A 20,156-nucleotide genomic window follows, 5' to 3' on the forward strand; every position below is an offset into this window, starting at 1 on the left:
TGCTCCAATCAACAAAACAAAAAAAAAAAAAAATTAATTTATTTGTTTTGTATAAACATCATAATGAGCCCTAGGAAGGTTTCAGCAACTAACATTTCCATACCCACTGTCACATTTTGTGTGGCCCAATTGAGTTTGGGATCTGCTTCTTCTTTGGCTCATGTCCTAAGGTGAGCTAGGAAGACTGATGGACAGAGTGGATTTCTAATGGATTCTTTATGGGCCCCACATCTTCCAATAGAACTTGTTATCGAAGGGCAAAATTGATTTGTGCCCATTCAAGACAAGCAACTTGACATTTAGGGAAAGGGTTTGATACAACGTGGGTTTATAGTTGTTGGTATTCAAGAAGACTTCCATTGTACAACAATGTTAGTGCCTTAAATTTGAACCGTTCAATATTGCGATCCATATAAGTGTGTAGATTTTAATACGAAGCTGATATGAGATGAAGGAACTGCAATAGTTTAAAGGAGAAAGTTGATTCGAGTTCAAGGCTTTAAAAAGGCAAGAGGAAATTCCGAAAGGATATGAGTGGAAGTGGTAAGAAAAGACCTGTGAAACTCCCGTGATGATTAAAATTTAGAGAGGAAAACGACATTAGAGAAATAAAAGTTGAAATTGTTCCTTGACTTCTAGTTGAAGCCCATGCAAACCCAAGTACAACAACAATGGGAGGAGCCATTGCAACATCTGATGTCCATTGGGCATCGCTAATTTGGTCCATTTGGCTTTTTGGATTAATGATCGATGATCATATTCAGTAGAGAGATGGGGTCAATTTGGATATGTGGTTAGGTAGTATTCACTTTAGTTGTAATATGATATATGAAAGTATGTATAATTGTGAAGTGTCATATTTATTTCTTTCCCTAAAACCTTAATTCCACATAGGGGTGTACATTGAATCAAACCGAGTGGAGCTGGCCTCAGCTTAACTCGGCTTGGCCACTAGCTAATCTCAGCTCAAATTCGGCTCGGCCACCAGTTGACCTCAGCTCATACTCGGCTCGGTCGGTCCTCAAGCCTGACTGGCCCGCTCGGCTTGGTCCAGTCAGCAGCTCGGGCCAGTTCGAGCCGAGCTCAAGCCAAGATCGAGCCGAGTTCTCCATTGCAGCATTTTCACAAACACCTGGACTGCACCTTCAAAATCTCAATGTATTTAAGACAGCAACAATGGTTTTACAGGTATTTTATCAAACACCTTCTAAGCACCTTCTAAGCAACATTAAAAAAATAATAATAATAAATAAAAATGGGGTGTTGGTTTCATATACATACCTTCCTTGCCACCAGCCACACTTCTTTGAGTCATTTCATCAAACACTTGGTGAGCAACATCAATATCAAAGTAACTGAGTCACCGAACTGGTTCGATTCAAGTTCGATTCAAGTTGGGTTCGATCCGAGTTGAGTCGAGTTGGGGCCAACTCGAACTCATTTTCGAGCTTAAAAAAATCAGCTCGACTCGGCTCGAACTCAACTTCGAACTAAGTCAAATCAAGCTTTTTCGAGTCGAGTCGAGCAAGCTAACTGAGCTAACTCAGTTCGTGTACACCTCTAATTCCACATTATAAATAAGATCCTATCTTAAATGGAGATGACACGAGAAAAGAAAGCTTTAGATGCCAAAACCCCTTAATGACGCCACCACTTTGAGAGAGATAGAGAGAGAAAGTAGGAGAGAGAGAGAGATTCTGTCTCCTCCCTTCCTTCATACGCCCACACGTTTATTTGTGGCCCACCATTATTGTGTCTTTCTTGGTGTGACCCTAACCCTGCTTTAGATTTTTTGCATGACACTCCTCTTCTATGATAGATTTGGGAGAGAACCTTATGTTTTAAAGGAACAGAATCGACAATCTATTCCACAACAATTTTTTTTTAAAAAAAAAGTATAGCTAGATTTAAAATATGTGTTTTGATTTATTGTGGAAACGTGGTTATATTTGAATGGAGATCTATAGGACTTGATATGTCAATATGGACCTTTAAAATTTTTATTATTATTCTGTTGCATCTGTAAATCTACAAAACCCCACACACAATTTGAAATTTTTAATGCCAAGCATCCCATCTGCACTATTCCCCATTGAGTAGCATACATGAGTTATGAATTTGTTTAATTTTTAGGCATTTGTCGAAGCATAAGGTGCAAACTTGATGGATAGGATAGATCTTTTTCACATGAAGTCATTCAATCAAAGTTGACACAAGTTATGTAGCAAGCTACAGGTGCATTGATAAAATATAATAGATCACCATCTCCTTTTTTAAAATAGTCATTGAATCCATAAGAAAAAGAAAATCTAAAAAAAAAAAGAAAAAAAGAGAGAGATAAAATTAATATTATTGATGAAAAGTATAAATAAAATATTTTGACAAAGCCACTACCATAACTTATATAAGCATAAACCCAAATTTCATGACTTTCTTGAAACAATATGTTTTTTTTATCATTTAAGTAAATGACTTTTAAACTTATTCATACTCTTTTCATGACTTAGATAGAGACTTTAAGCTATGGGACTACTTTCCGAACAAAACAATACTCTAAATTAATAAAAACAGTAACTTTCTAAAAATAGTATAATCGGCTACTTTTCAACAACATATTATATGTGTGAAATAGATAATCAGTAACAAAGCTATGGTCATTACAAGCAATAGTGCACCATAGGATCGAGATTTTTGGCCCAATTTCTTTCAATCTTGGCCATCCAAGAAATTTTCTTTGACTTGCCCTATATTAAAAAGTTATCTCCTTGTTACCATATGACTCGCATAAGTGTTTTTTGTTTAAGAACTATTATTGGGTTATCCATTAAATTCTTCCCACCATGTGTTGCTTTAACAATGAATAGTCATGTCTTATACACTCGTGCCATAGTCATGGGCTCCAAAAGTTCATCTGTTTGGGATTTTAACACATTGTATTGGTAACAAGTCCCCAATCTCATCCAAGGAGGTGGATTCACACTCAAGGCACACCATATCTTAAAGATTATCAACATGGTTTTCAACGTGGGAGATGTTGTCATCATCATCATAATCTAAGCCTTATCCTAATTAATTGAGGTTGCTTATATGAATTATATTTCTCCATTCTACTTTATCAAGGGCCAAACCTTCAGTTAAATTATATGTCATCAAGTTTTTTCTTACTACTTTCATCCACGTCAACTTTTACCAACTCACTCTTAACCGACATAGTCCTTGGTCTTTGTTGCACATAACCAAACCTTAAGTCTGCTTTCTCTTATCTTATTACACATTGGTGCTACTCACAAGTTACCTTGAATGGATTCATTTCTAATTCCGTCATTGAATGCATTCATTTCTTATTTTTCCACCCATCCATCTTAATGCTTTTATTTAAACTACTCTCATTCTATGAATATTTTGTTCTTTAATCACCCAATATTCTATCCCATACAATATGACTTGAATTCTATGAACAACATCCGTTCAATCTCTCCACCCTCATGAATTATCTACCCAAAGTATTGAAAGTGGTCATTTTGGAAAATTTCTTGGTCAACAATTTTAACTAATTCTTATTTTCACTCCCATTATCACTAAAATTGTACTCCATATATTCAACTATAGTCCAACTAATTTTAAATCTTCATCATTCCATAAATCTAACTTTGTATTTACCTCTCCTTTATCTTGTTAATCGAAACTATGCCATCTGCAAACAATATACACTACAGATTTCTTCATACAAATGCCTCATTAATTAGTTAATAACTAATGTGAAAATGTACAAGCTCAAAGCCAACCCATGGTATAAGCCCACAATAATTGCCAGCTTATTTGTCATCTATTATCACATTTGTTATTGCTCCCTCAAAATTTTTTTATTTTTTTTTATTTTCCACCATCTATTACACTTTGAGACATAAACCATAAATGACAACGTCGTGGGTGGACCTAATTTGCACATCATTTTGTCACATGTGTTGCATGGTATTACAGTTCACGTGGGACACTGTATCAAGTCCCTCGTATGCACATACCCCTTTTTCCAAACAAGAAAGGACTGAGAAACTTGTCGTGTGTGCATGAGATCCACAATGTTTATAGTGGTCCCATGTGTTGTACTATATTTCTAACTATTCCTGAAATAGCAAATAAGGAAAGTACACATGTCATTGTACATGATAGAAATATCATGTGAAAGATTTTTAAAGATATTCAGAGCGTTTTTCACAAAAGTACAACCAACATTTAGCTTAATGATACACGTTATCTGATGACGTGGTATCGCCGAGAAGACTAAGAGATGGAAAGTGATCGAGTAGAAAAAAATGATTAGAGGGACACATGTCGAGAAGAAACGAAAGGACATGGGAGACCAAATTTGGCAATGATTTAATTGTCGTAACTATTGAAATAAAGAAAGAAGTATTTAGGGGGCACAAAAGAAATTTATAAATAATAAGAAATTTAGAAAAGTAAGTCATCCTATATACCAACAAAACTAATCAATTTATCTTTTCTTATCACAGCTTCTCTAGTGGTTATCTTTAGTTGCAATCCAAGTCTATGCTTTTATGCTAGACTATTTCTGTTTTAATACAAATAGTTATTTATTCAGAAAGGCTTTGATGTGGAGTGGGTTGTGGACAGTTTTATGGCCAAGATGGACTAGAAAAGGCTTGATTGGAGACGAAGGCGATCCAGACCGTCAGAACTTAAAATGAACATATCTCACAAATCGAAACGAGTTATTCAACGTGCCATATATGATTTTGGGGTAGGACGAGCTACTTTAGCCACCCAACCTCACTACGCCAGGTTGCCCACACCGAATTTGTGAACTACTATAAGATTGACGGTCGAATTCCTCTTAATTTCATTTTCACTATTTATAGTAAGTTTTAGTTTGAGTAGTACTCTTCATCCGTTGGGCTTAGGAGTTGCGGCCAACATGAAAAGTGCTTAGAATGGTTAGGGGAACATAACTTTTGGCTAAAAACCATGCGCACTCGTGGGAATCACGGCCGTTTATAAATAATAAGTTTACTATTTATAATAAGCCATGATTTCTAGGAGTTTTAGTTGTAGTTTAATTCTGAAACTTCTTCCATAGCTTAGTATCCCTATTTAAAGGGGAGCAAACTTGTTTATTCAATCATTAAGTAATTTATTTCAAAATTTTTAAATTTTTTTATATTTTCTTATTTTCCTCATGGATTCGAGGTCTCTTCGTGATGAGTTTAGAAAAGCTCCATGAATTCAGAGTAGTTATCCTCATGAGGAAGACTATGATCGACCTTAACACGTCCATCCCTACGTCAAACTCCATCCTTGTAGTTTCACCGTAAGATTGAGGGTAAGTTTTCACTTTCTATATGATTTATTTTTCATTGCTTGATATACTAAAAGTCATTTTACATAGAAGTCAAAGTGCAACTCATCTTGGAGGAGGAATCACATGTTACGGTAATGATCATCTTATAACAATTTTATTCATCTTATAACAATTTATGCGATTGGTTGAATATGCGGCCAATCTTTTCAAGTCTTCATCGTATATATGACCGCATCCAATGTATCTACCTATCCCGCTAAGGATGAAAGTTGATTAGCTTTAATTAAGATTCTTGCATTCACGCCTACACGACATGTGAATAAAAATATATAAAAAAACAAACCTATAGCCAACACCATGGTGCATATGTCCTGTCATAAAAAGCAGCTGGCCCACTCACTGAGTGAGAAACACGTGTGTGCAGACCTCGAAAGCAGGCCTTTTTTTTTTTTTCCTTGGTGAACGTTGAAAGTTATAGATTGACAGGGGCGTGAATTGCATGCTGACGCTGTTCGTAGACATTTTGTTATGGATAGTGCTCCATGGACCCACCGTAATGTATGTGCTTTATCCATGCTGTTTATCCATTTTGGGTAACTATTTCAAGACCTGAGCTAAAAAATGAAAAAGATCCTAATCTAAGGTGAACCACAACACAGGAAACAATGGTGATTGAACACAAACTACTAAAAACTTCTCGTTTGGCCACTTGACAAGTATCTTCCCGAGATTTTTTAGTAGATGGAAAATACTCCCGGCGATGTACCTGATGAATGGCCTCGATCTCTGACACATGTGTCTGATCACATGTATCTTTAAAACGGTCTCCGTTCCTGAAAGTGTACTCTCATTTTGGTGATTTTCAATTTAATTTTTGTGGAACACCTGATGGGTAATTTTTTACTGTAGGCATCACCTTTTATCTCCCTTGCCAACCTCGACGGACCACAAACATGGATAACCAAAGTAGACCCTGTTAGTACGGACAACTTATTTCAGACGAAATTAACCCTCTTTTTCACCAACGTCTTACCTGAATCCGAGGGGCTCAAGGGATATTTTCATCCGTCCTTACTCTAAAAATCCTCTTTCGTCGACAAAGTTTCCCACAAGGACAAAGACGGATCAAATGGACAGTTTAGATATTGCACTCGTGCAACCATAGATTCACACGTTGTCCGCGTGTAGATGTATGTACCTTTGTGGCCTTATGGCATGGGAGCCAAAACTTTATTTAGTTTATAATAGGATGCAGAATCCACCTATTTTTACCCTCCCAGCATGGCCCACATGGCAAGTGGTCCGAATTGATTTGTTAATGATGCAGAATCCACAACACGATTAAAAGAAATTAAAAAGAAAATACTATCCATCGGAGTGGCCTTTGAAGCAAGGGTATGAAGTGAGGCTAGTTAATGGCCAAACATTCATCAAAGGAAAGGGGAGAAACGTGAAGGAAATTATTGTCTAATTAGTGTGAATTTTGAAATATGAGCGATCCATGATAGAGACCACTAGATGGACGGTTCAGATCGATATATATCACTGACACATTTACTTTGAAGAGATAGCTCTACCATTTTCAGATTATTCTGGCCTCATAGTATCTTCTCCCTTCTCAAATTTTCTAACGCGGGATCAGATTGTTAAGGCTGTACATGAACCGGACTAGTCCGGTTAACTCGCTTGAGTCAGCCCAAAAAACCTCAACTCGGCTCGACCCGAAACTGAGTTCGGGCCGAGTTCGGATAGGTCTCAGTTTGGCCCGACTCAATCGAGTGGTGTGTGTGTGTGTATATATTAAAACCCTACCCGTCCCTTTCCCCTTTACCCTTTTGGGATAGTTCACCGCCCATCTTTGAAGTGACAGTGACTCCTCTACCTTACAACGTATAACTTGAACGGCTTATATTCATCCAAATACAAAAAGGAATTATAATGTCCTGACTAGTTAAATTTTTTGTGGAGTCTATAGTTTAACTGTTTAAACCGTTGATTGAGGGCCTTGTAATGGGGGTGTAGATTACCTGTCAAAGCCCTTCTTATGAACTTGTTGTAAAGTCTGAAATTGGCCCGAACTCGCCCGATTGCTGACCGGGCCGGGTTCGGGCTGGAAATGTTGGGCCGGGTTCGAGCTAGGTTTGACTGGTGACCGGGCCGGGCCGGGTTGAGTCTAGTTCAACTCGGATCGACTCGTATACACCCCTACAAATTGTTAGCGGATCGGCTGGTGTACCACACCCCACAAGGAGATCAAAGTTACATGGCCCCACAACGATGTATTTATTATATCGATATCCTTCATACATTTATCGGGATTATTTTAGATCACAAGACTAAAAATAAATAATATGCAAATCTCAAATAGTAATAAGACACTGATTCTCACCTTTAAAATATTCATGGGACTCACTATAATATATAATTTTTTATGGAATCTATTCATAATATTAAATAGACCTGGATAAAGAGAAAAAATAAATATTATATTGATCCTAAACTTACTTTTGTGACTCCAAACAGATTTTAATGGTAGGCATTCAATTCCCCATTGCGATTAGATCTGTTTTATTTATCGGCTTAGGACTTAATACTAGAAGTGTATATGAGTCGGATCAAGCCGAGCTTTGTCCAGATCGTGCTCGACTCGGACAGCTTAAGTCTCAGCTCGTGCCTGGCTTAGCTCGGCCTTCGAGCTTGGAACAGCAGCTCGTGCTTTGCTTGGCTCAGCCTTCGAGCTTGGAACAACAGCTCATGCTTAGCTCGGTCAGCAGCTCAGTCCAGTTCGAGTTGAGTTTTCGAGTCAATTCGGCCAGTAGTTGTTGGTCGGATGGGTTTGTTTGACCAAATCAAAGATTTGTCTGACTATACCAGAGCCACTCAGCTAGTGGTCGTTGGACGGATGGGTTCCGCTACTTAGACGGATACTACTTGTCAGAAAAAATGGAGAGAAAGAAAGAGATGACTCCCTTTGGGAGAGAAGGTCGTCCGGACAAATGTTGGAATGGGCAAGCGGTGGAGAATGGCGAGAATATTAGGAGAACGGAAAATCGATTTAGGTGAAATGGGTTAGGGTCGGATGATTTGGGCGTTGGACGTTGGGTTAGGGTTGTGCAAAATAGGTTAGGATTGGGCGGATAAGGGTTTTTTTTAAAAGCCCTGTATATATTTACTTAAAACTCGATCCAAATTGAGTCCAAGCTAAGTCGAGTTCAATACCGAGTTGAGCCAGGTGTAGCTTGGACTCGACTTGAAATATTCCTAGCTCCCAAAATAAAGTTTAACCTGATTCGAACACAATTTCGATTCGAGTTGAGTCAAGCTTTTCCGAGTTGATCTGGTCGAGCTAACGAGCTAACTCGACTCGGGTACAGCTCTACTTAAGACGACCTCCCTAAATGGATGGACGGTTTGGAGTTAACACATACCTTATGATGGGACCCACATATTTTGGTGTCGTCATCACACCAGCCAGGTCGGTCAACACAACGGTAAGGTCGGTGGTACGTGGTACACCAGCCAATCCGGATAGAGTAGTGTTGCCCAGTGCGGTGATGTGTTTGGGCGCTGTGGGCCACCTTGATTATGTGATTTATATCCATGCCTTCAACAACAAAAAAAAAAAATGTAGCAGATCAGAAGCTCAAGTGGACCACACTGCAGTAAATAGTGGTGATTGAACGCCTACCATAAAAAAAAACTTCGTGCCGGGCCACAAAAGTTTTGAATCAAGCTGAAATTTGTTTTTTTTTTCACTTAACCCAGGTCTTTCTAACCTTATCAACTGGTTGGACGGCCAAAAGGTGTGCCGTAGGAAGGTTTCAACGGTGGGTGTTATTATCCTCACTGTTTCCTGCTGTGTGGTCCACTTGAGCTTCTGATCTATTTAATTCTTTTAATTATAACCTACAATGATTTTTCAAGATGGATGGACGGCGTGGATATAAAACACATTATCAAGGTGGGCCCCGCAGCGCCCAACACATCACCACACCACTACCAAATCTGCGTCCCGAATTACCATCGCGCGAGTGTAGAACGGTTCTTGAAGGAGCAACACAAAACCACCCGCAAAACTAACAGAAATTCATTCTCTCTCTCTCTCTCTCTCTCTCTCTCTCTATTGAAATTTCTAATATTTCTAGAGTTTCTGCATCCTTCATTTCCCCGTTTCTCTCCACCTTCGACTAGATTAGGGTTTCGATCCGTCACTAGAGATGGAAATTACCGATCCGTCGATACTATCTACTCGCAGATTAGCTGTTCTTTCTGCGCATCTATCAGCTACTTGTCCCAACAGGTTTTCTTCAGTTTTGGAAGCTTCCAGTGTTTCTGCTCAAGAGGTTGTACGGCCGCTAGGGAATTTGAAAGGTTCGCTGACGGTAATCGACGGAAGAACCGGGAATAAGGTCGCAGTTCAGGTCTCGGAAGAAGGAACTGTCAAAGCTACCGATTTGAAAAAGGTGAAAAGAGTTCCTGATCGCAATTATCTGCGTTTCTGTTTCAAAATGCTGAAGAATTAGATGTGGAATCCATATTGTCGATTTTAATTTCTGAATTCGGTGGATTCGTTGATAGTGTTTTCTTTTTAATTTCTTTAAATCTGTCGTGGATTCTTGTTTATCAGCAGATTGAATTTCTCATTCCAGAGATTTTTCTGCTGCTATTGTGTTTATTCTCTTGATGAAGGTTGTTTGTTTTTATCTTTTCTTGAGCTATCTTCTTCCAAAGATCATGCTTCTACATCCAGCTACTAGGCTTGTGTGTTGTTTGAGATGTTATGAGCAGACCTATATATGGGTTTGTTTAGTTGCGCCTCATGGGTTCAAATGGATAGGATACTTTGGCTGCAGAGCGGATAACCTGCAGTTCTACAGTGTTTGGTGTGGCCTGGATTTTGAGATGGCATTACATGGCACCACACACGATCCTGTTTTCTCGCATTTTCACCCAAGTAAATGTTTAGAATGCTTCAGATCCGATCTGACATATCTTACGTATTGATTTGAAGAGAAGCATCTCTCATGCTCAAATGGGTGGGAACCCAAAGTCATAGTTACAACGGAACCTGTTTCCCCTTGCAAACAACGATGTTTTTTCGCTTCCTGTTTCCTGAATTTATTTCACACTTCTCGTCAACTTTTCGTAACAATTGTTGTAAACTGAGACACACCTCATGCAATTCAAAGCGGAAGCAGCAATTAGGTGGAGTCTTTGTGCAACTAAGTGCAAAACCAAATCCAAAATTCCCAAATCAGAGGTCATCCTAAAACCCTCAATACCTTAATGCCAAATTCTCATAAAAATGTGAAGATGTCCTTTGCGCAGGTCTTCATCACCCTCATCATCATCTAACCCTTATCCAACTAATTGGGGTTGGCTACATGAATCCTTTTCCTCCATTCCACTCTATCAAGGGCCATAACTTGAGACTGGATTTGGGACTAGCAATGAGAACAAAACACCTCCACAGGCGCTACCTAATAGACTATTAAATAAGTTGATTACAATCAAGCGGTATCTAATAGTCTATCACATAGGTTGATTATAATCAATCAGTTATGTCTTCTGCACAGGTATGGAGCTGCATTTATCTATAGATCCAAATCCAGATCCTAATCCTATGCAACCATTTGGAGATCCTCTTCTATTCCTACTCCCTTTATCTCAAATTCCCTAACTTTTACGTGTAATCCTCACCCAGAAAGACATGCAGATGCAGTGCACACAATTTAGCTTTTCCATGACTTGAATCCTGGACAGACTGGACACTTTTTATTTTTTATTTTTTTGAAAGATAACACTATCAAACAGAGATATCCATATCTTTGTGGTGAAGGCACAAAATGGAAACCACGTGTTCTAATGGATAAACAAAATTTTGTTTTGCAAGAAAGGAACTATAAAGGCTATTTTTCCATCAAATTTTCTCAAGCAATGATATGCGAATTTAGCACAAAATGAAAATAAAATCAGTTAAATTAAGAGATGAATATTGTGAATGCGGAGAAGGGCAGTGAGAGATGTTGACTTCTTGAGTCAGAATGCATAACAGAATTCTTCAGAGACTTAGACTTGCCAGCAAGAATTAAAATAGAATCAAAAGTTTAGGAATATTCCAATGGGGTTCAATTTTAGTCTTTGGCGAATCCATAAACTAGATGAATGTCCACCACCACACAATCAGATTATGATTGGTTGTATATACTTTTTTTCCCTTATAACGAGATTAATCTCACCATACCATTCACTAAATAAAATCTTCTTTCTTGATTATCTTTGTTGGGTTGACCATTTCATTCTGTGATTCAGAAATTTTGCTCCTTATCATGGTTTTACAGATAACAACAGGAAAATATGACAAAGGGCTTAAACTCTACGATCCAGGATACCTTAATACAGCTCCAGTCCGTTCAGCGATTTGTTATATTGACGGAGATGAGGGGATTCTTAGATACAGAGGTTATCCCATTGAGGAGTTGGCTGATAGCAGCTCGTTTCTTGAGGTGGCTTACCTTTTAAGTGAGTCTCCTTAAAAGCTGATCGTGTGCATTAAGTTGGACCCTTTTGTCTATTCTCTAGAGATTTATAATTTCTTTAAGATTTTTCATTGCTGAGTTATATTATCTGACCCAATTTCCTTTTACAGTGTATGGGAATTTGCCCTCTCAAAGTCAGTTAGCAGACTGGGAATTCGCAATTTCTCAACATTCTGCTGTTCCTCAGGGCCTTCTGGTGTGTTTCTATTACTTCGTTTAGGAAGCCGAAGCTCCTGTGCATTTTTTTTTAAGAGTCACTTATATAATGGACCTTCCATGGATTGTCTTTTTGCTTACTTTTGATAGATTTTGTGGCTGGATAGCCGTTACCTACATTAGTTTCTTGATGTGGAAAATTGTGTAAATATATCTTGAAAGGTTTGCACACTTAAATGGCTGAACTTAAATTGAAAGTAATCAAATCTGTTCCACTTGTAGAGTTCAAATCCTCTTGTTGCCACAAAAATGATATTTAGTACAAAATATGGACTGTGCGATAATCCCAACAGCCTGCTAGTCTATACTTGCATGTGCATATGTGTAACATGTTTATATATGGCTCTTAAACATTGGATGATTCTAACAAATTGGCCCTGGTCAAAGGGTTAGGATCATCCGATTGGCATCGATGTTAATCAAGGCCATTGATCAATGGTGCTAGTCCAACAGACTGTTAATCAAGGCCATCTGATCTTTGGGTTTCACAGTCCAATTGGATTGTTGATTTGGTCCATAATATTCATCAGGGCCCTTCATCCGACCAAGATCTTTGATCAGGTCAATTTGGACCCTTAATGTGGTACATATATTCAATATGAATGGTTGGATGGGCCTTATTTTCAATATGGACAGTTGGATGAGCCCAATCTTTAATATCGATAGATGGAATCATATTTTTACCCTGATTGGGCAATCGGATAGCTTGGAAGCAGTAACTCCCTCCTAGATTGGAAAGAGTTCATCCTTGAGCTGGGATCCGTGTTGATCCATGATCCAAATCAGCCTTGTGTCACATCTCTTCTGCTTGGACACGAGTTGATGATGTACTCCTATGCCTCAGATTGGCTTGATCATCTTCGGACTTCAGATTGGCATGCATTATTGCCTCTTCTGCCTTTGCACAGGTTGAGGCCTTTGCTATGTCGTTCATTGGACCATCTATGTTCAATCTGTTTGCACTGATCGTCATTAAGATGGTATTAGCATGTTCATCTCAACTTGGACACAGTCCTTAGAATTTTCCAATTGAACCATTGAGTTTTCTGTCATCTTTTCCTCATCTCGATCATTGGTCAATCCACTGTTTCATCTTCTGATTCTTCTACAGATATGCTGGACCTTGGATTTGGTCCAAAATATTCATCAGTACCCTTGATCTGATCTAGATCTTTGATCAGATCAACTTGGACCCTTAATGGGGTCCAGATCTTCAACATGGATGGTTGGATGAGTATGATATTCAATCAGTCACCAGTGGAACCCAGTATGGACCTTGTTCAGACAATTGGATGGCGTGGATGCATTATTTCTTCATGAGTCAGCAAATGGGTTCCCATGCGAAACAATTGTGGCATTCTACCAATGCTCATTGTGGAATTCTGCAAACTAATTTTTTTAATCACCAAACTCATTCTGTTTTTATTGGAACCTTGCCCTGTGGTTGAATCTCATTGTCTGTCCCCCCCCCCCCCCAAGATAGCTTAAGCTATTTTCGATTGGTTACTAAATACTGAATACTAATCGGTTAAAGTTTTACTTGTAAAAACAAAATGTTGTGGCTTGACCTTTTCTAACGGGTATTAAAAATTTTCTTTTGCAGGATATTATACAGGCAATGCCTCACGATGCGCACCCGATGGGTGTGCTTGTCAGTGCGATGAGTGCTCTTTCCGTGTTCCATCCTGATGCTAATCCTGCTTTTGGAGTGAGTGGATTAATAAGTTTGAACTTCCAAACCATACATTTGGTCAGATATTTTGAGTTGCTTACTGTAATTAAATAACATTGTCTCAATGACAATTTTACTGTTTGTACCATCTGCTGGGTTTTGTTTAGATTGTCAATGTTTTTCATTTGAAAGGATGGAGGTCCAACCTGCCTGCTACTTCATTTGTTGTTCTGAAGCAATGTGAATCTAAAATTTTTAAGTTTGGTAATGGAGGTCCAACCTGCCTGCTACTTCTTGATAATGGGGTTCCCATGGGATCTTTTTTCTTTTCCTGCTTTTTGACCATGCTTTATTTAGATGTTTCATTTATGTGATACTGGTGCTTGGTAATATTAAACAAATCTGATAAAACATCTCTTTGCTCCTTTAGGGCCAGGATCTTTACAAGTCAAAACAAGTGAGGGACAAGCAAATAGTGCGCATACTTGGCAAGGTAGTCTTATGCATTCTTTTTACGATTGAAGAAATGTTAAATGCATCCCTATATTTTGGGCAGTAAATTCTCATGGCATGCTGCCATGCTTTACTTTTGTCCAGGCATGCACTTCTATGTCAGGATTTGTGAGCACAATGTGATTGCAGCCACACAAGTGCTCAGATTTGCATTGCCAATTAATTTTGCAAATTGCGAAGTCATTTAAACTGACCCCAAAGATCTGGGTATTGTCTATGATGATGATGAAGATTGATGCAAAATTTATTTTTCACGTTCAGGCACCAACAATTGCAGCAGCAGCCTATTTGAGGTTGGCTGGAAGACCGCCGGTTCTTCCTTCCAACAACCTTTCTTATTCAGAGAACTTTCTATATATGCTGGACTCCCTGTAAGTCTTCCTAGTGTCTTTTTCCTGTGACATTTTTACAAGATATATATATATATATATATATATATATATATATATATATATATATATATATATATATATATATATATATTTTTGGCATCCTTTGTATGCTATTATTTCCCGGTGTCCGCCAATTTTCTTTCGAACTAACATTTTTATGTTGGGAAGTGAATATCCCTTTCACTTGTCAGTCTTTAGAAGAAAAAAATTGTGTGGATTATAGAACAACATCTGGTGTTTATTCCATGATTAGTTCATATGTTAAGTTTTAGCACTCCATTCGACTCCCTGTAAGTCTTCCTAATGTCTTTTTCCTGTGACATTTTTACAAGATTTTTTTTTGGCATCCTCTGTATGCTATTATTTCCCCGTGTCCGCCAATTTTCTTTCGAACTAACATTTTTACGTTGGGAAGTGAATATCCCTTTCGCTTGTCAGTCTTCAGAAGAAAAAAATTGTGTGGATTATAGAACAACATCTGGTGTTTATTCCATGATTAGTTCATATGTTAAGTTTTAGCACTCCATTCATCTCTGAATTGTTGACATTATTAATGCATCCAAGTCATTCCTATTTTCTGAAGATTATGTTAGCTGCCGGAATCAGCCACCACGCTGCTATACTCAAAATTCATAAAAGATGATTTGTACCTTTTGTTACTGTTGCTACATACGTACAGAGATGCATACGTTCATAAATTCGCGCAAGTACTTGAGTTGGGTGAGTGGGTGCAGAAATTTGTTCATCAAATCTGATGAAACAGCCCATGCTCAAGGTTAATAGATGATCAGTGATTGGTTATCGCGGTTGATTTTGGTGAATTCTTTCTTTGATTACTTTTTGGTTGACAGTCGATGTTTTTCCTACTATGATTCAGATAATTACTGTGCCTTTTCACCAAATAGACTAAAGTTTGCGTCTTTGGGGAGGTTAATATAAGTTGGCGTATTATTTGGGGGAACTGACCAATGTCGTATTATAACAGGAGGCACTCCTAATGGTATTTCTGAGTCCTTTGAACGGTTCTTGGATTTGATGAAGCCATTTTGAGAAATCCAGATGTGTCACACTGTTAACAAGGCAACTTTTGTAGTAGATTCTGAACTGATAAGAGAGTTGAGCTTCTACATCTTTCAGTTGGGACTTGGGACTCCATTCTGCCTGAGGGACAAAGTCCACGTGTATGGCATCTACTTTTTGGATTATAGTTATAATCATGAAAATATCAAAAGATGAAAATGTCAACAAACTAAGTATAGATGGTAATGCAGGGGCATTTTCACACCGAGCTCGAGTGGGGTCGCCTGTGGAATGCAGGGGCACACTCGGGGTGGGTGGGGCCCATGGGGGAGGTCTCGTGTTCGAGACTTCTCACCAGGGGTGATTAATGCGCATTTCACACCGGGCTCGAGTGGGGTAGCCCGTGGGATGCAGGGACACACTCGGGGTGGGCGGCCCGTGTGAGGCGGGTGGCTCGTGAGAGGCGGGCCCCACCTGTGTGATTCAGGTGGGCTATGAGATAAATGGATTAATTCGCCATGCTCTAACAGTTCGAGCTTTTAGAGCAAGTGGGGGAGGGGGGTTTCGGCCGAGGTCCCAACCCATGAGATGTGAAGCTTGGGCTATGAGATAAATGGATTAATTCGCCATGTTCTAACAGTTCGAGCTTTTAGAGCAAGTGGTTAATTGTCATGCATCAAATTGGTATTAGAGCAGGAGGTCTTATGTTTGAGACTCCTCACCGGGGGTGATTAATGCAGGAACATTTTTACACTGGGCTCGAGTGGGGTCGCCTGTGGGATGCAAGGACACACTCGGGGTGGGCGGGGCTCACGGGGGAGGTCTCGTGTTCAAGACTCCTCATCGGGGGTTATTAATTCGCATTTCACACCGGGCTCGAGTGAGGTAGCCTGTGGGATGCGTGGACACACTCGGGGTGGGCGGCTCAAGTGAGGCAGTACCCATGTGATTTGGGCCCCACGATTCGGCCGAGGTCCTAAACCATGAGATGTGGGGCCTGAGCTATGAGATAAAGGGATTAATTTGCCATGCTCTAACAGTTCGAGCTTTTAGAGCAAGTGATTAATTGTCCTGCTTCAGATGGGTCATGAGCTATGTGCTTTTTTTCGTTGTTGAGTTCAAGACTCATATTACTGTGTTATTATGGATCTTGGACTCACTGCATCTGAATTGGAATTTTTCTTTGCACAAATTTGCAGAGGCAACAGGTCATATACACCGAATCCTCGCCTGGCTCGAGTTCTAGACATTCTTTTCATACTCCATGCTGAGCATGAAATGAACTGCTCTACAGCTGCTGCAAGGCATCTTGCATCAAGGTATGCATCTATTTTGTTTGGAAATCAAAACCACAGCCAAAATAGTCTCAAAACGTGTGACAATAAACTTGCAGTGGTGTGGATGTCTACACGGCTCTTGCTGGAGCTGTTGGTGCATTGTATGGCCCCCTCCATGGTGGAGCAAATGAGGTAGGCGCCCTGCATTGTCTACATGGCTCTTCATGCTTTAAATTATGGTTACTGAGTTCCCCATGAAACACATACCAGCAAGTGAATGGATTCACGAATTTAGGATCTTCATATCTTAATTTTATTGAGTATTACAGCAAACCGATGACTGAACATAAAACTGGACTAGTCTTAAACATGGCCTAATTTGTTGCTTGGTGTATCGTAGGCTGTCCTTAAAATGCTGAGTGAGATTGGAACAGTTGAGAACATTCCAGCATTCATTGAAGGTGTCAAAAACAGGTAAGTCTTGCTTTTGCATCTTCTTCCCCCATTCATCCCTGCCCTCCCAAGCTTGCTTATGAGAGCTGGTTGAGAATGCAATGATTTGTTTTGGATTCTAAAGTTTTTGATCCGATTTCTCTTATGTCCTTTCCTGCTGGGTGTATAAGGAAGCGAAAGATGTCTGGTTTTGGGCATCGTGTGTACAAAAACTATGATCCTCGTGCCAAGGTCATACGGAAATTGGCAGAGGAAGTCTTCTCCATTGTTGGGAGGGATCCACTCATTGAGGTATGTCATTTCTTTCTCCAAATCTAATGTGTTAGTAGTGCGTATATGAGGAGAATGTACAAAAGCTGCCTGTACAGTAGGGCTTCCATATGTTTCTGACAATCTCGTTATCATGATATCTGCTAGTCTCTCTTGCTATCCAACACTTCACTGATTCCTGCTATTTAGCTGTTGGAGCTGAGTCAACTAAAGCGATGGTCCATCGCTATGCCATGATTGGAATCACCTTATTATTTTGGATTATTGGTATGGCTGTTGTGATAATACTATCGGGTGGAGTTGATTCAACACGGCATTAATAGCCTGCTGGTTTGCATAGCTGAATATCAAGATTTGGAGGAAATCTTCAAAACAAAAAAAAACAAAACAAAACAAAACAAAACTAAAAAAACAAAAAACAGAAAAAAGAAAGACAAAAAAAAAAGAGAAAATGAAAGAACGAAAGAAGAAAGAAAAAGTTTTGGGTGGGAAAGGCAGAAAAGGTCCATCTAATGTGGATTATTCTTTCCGTGAACCTAACATCAAATGTTTCTCAGTCAGTGTTAGCCTGAAAACATTTCTATCGTTGGAGTGTACTTCCAAAAAGCATCCATAGAAAACAATAATCTGGGTATCCATTTGTTTTCGCTATGGTTTAATTCATGATCATGCATTGCTTGCAGGTAGCTGTTGCATTGGAGAAAGCTGCACTTTCAGATGAGTATTTTGCGAAGAGGAAGCTTTATCCAAACGTGGATTTCTACTCTGGCTTAATCTATCGGTATACTCAGAAAATTGTTTCTTTACTCTCTTACTTTGTGGATGTTGTCACTTGTAATGAAATGTTTGTCTTAACCAGGGCAATTGGATTCCCAACGGAGTTCTTCACCGTTTTGTTTGCAATCCCTCGCATGGCTGGCTACCTATCACACTGGCGAGAATCACTTGATGATCCTGACACGAAGATCATGAGGCCGCAGCAGGTTAATTTTATCGCAGCATGTTTTGTGGCCATTTTTTTTTTTTTTCTTTCTTCTTTCTTTATGAGTGAAATTACTAAAAGATTTCATGCCTTTGATCTCCCAGGCATATACTGGTGTATGGCTCCGACATTACATGCCTGTCAAAGAGAGGCTGATATCTGCGGAGGTTGACGGGCTCGGTCAGGTTTCAGTTTCTAATGCAACAAGGCGGCGACTTGCTGGATCTTCCGTTTAGCGTATATGAGGAATTAAATGCACCTTTTTGTTGTAGCTTCATACATCTATTGCCCGAGCCAAGCTTGAACCTGATAATCCAACTGATTTTATTCATAGTAAATAAAATGTGGTGTCACATTGATGCCCAATGTTTGGATGGGCGAACACAACATTTGCATGCAGTTTTCTTTCTACTTTTGGTTGTGCGCTGGAACTTTTTGGTACACGCATTTCCCATTAGAAGCTTATATGATGCCTGATGTGCATGCACTCAAAAATTGCAAACACAGAATAAATTAACAAAAATTAAACAGGGTAAATTGTGGAGCTGATCTTCGCTAAGTTGGTCTTAAAATCAGATTGGTTGAGCAATCCTAACCTCTGATTAATGGATACTTGTTTGTTGAAATAGAACTATTGGATATTCTTTGTTCCTAACTGTCTGAATCTCCAACAATCTGAATGCTGGACAATCAAATAAGTGTAATTTTTGGTTCATGATACATCTAAATCGGGACCCATAATTTGACCCTTTTATCTGATTTATGTGTATGCCTTGTCTGTATGTTATTTTCTAATTATTTCTAAGAGGCAGTAGAGCATCCATCTCCCTTCCTGTGTAAGAAGGTTTTTGGTAGATGTAAAATATGAATTCGATTAGTAAAATGTTGTAAAAATTGTGCTCGTCTGCCTTTAGCAATTACTAACTTGCCATTTTGGCCAGGCCCATGATCCTAAAATGGGGCCTCCCATTGCCCGAAGAGCAGGTGAGTGAGATCCATGAACCTATAGAGGTGAGCATGGTCCGCCAAAAGGGTTTCAGAAATGCTGCTCTTTGTGAAGTGATTCTTAGAGGGTGTTTGGATCATATGTTACTTTACATAGCCCCAAGTAACTTATCTTGGTTTCTACTTATTCAGTAGATAAGTATGTTTAGTAAATAATATATTTATCAGCAAAAAGTAAAAATATGTTTGGTTTCCAATATCGCACAATTTTGTATCTCTCAAGTTTGTTCAGTTGACCCTTAGGGCCCGTTTGGCCGGTCGGATTGGAAGGGATTGGATGGTATTGGAAGGGATTGGAAGTTAAATCCCGGGATTGGCGTGCCAAACAGGGTCGGTGATCTGATCCCAATCCCCTGGATCTTCAGACAATCCACTGACAACACCATCATTACCTTTAAATCCCATCCAATCCACCCTAGTCCGTTCAAATTTGCCTGCGACGTGTTTGGTTCGAGGGATTGGAAGGGATGGGAAGGTTTAATCCCGGGATTGGTCGG

The 20,156-nt window shown here is 39.2% G+C and overlaps 1 protein-coding gene across 1 annotated transcript; it reads left to right on the plus strand.

Moving 5' to 3' along the window:
• The first annotated feature begins 9,391 nt into the window (after positions 1-9,391).
• On the plus strand, positions 9,392-19,065 carry LOC131240932 (citrate synthase, glyoxysomal-like). The gene is made up of 13 exons (XM_058239477.1): positions 9,392-9,783; positions 11,662-11,842; positions 11,970-12,055; positions 13,679-13,783; positions 14,178-14,240; positions 14,522-14,631; positions 16,872-16,991; positions 17,066-17,141; positions 17,350-17,423; positions 17,573-17,693; positions 18,356-18,453; positions 18,532-18,655; positions 18,759-19,065. Exons 1-13 carry the CDS (start codon positions 9,538-9,540, stop codon positions 18,888-18,890), a joined length of 1,536 nt encoding a protein of 511 aa, XP_058095460.1. The 5' UTR covers positions 9,392-9,537; the 3' UTR covers positions 18,891-19,065.
• Positions 19,066-20,156: the final 1,091 nt, after the last annotated feature.

The sequence above is a fragment of the Magnolia sinica genome, chromosome 3, assembly GCF_029962835.1.
Source record: "Magnolia sinica isolate HGM2019 chromosome 3, MsV1, whole genome shotgun sequence".
In the NCBI taxonomy this organism is placed as follows: Eukaryota; Viridiplantae; Streptophyta; class Magnoliopsida; order Magnoliales; family Magnoliaceae; genus Magnolia; species Magnolia sinica.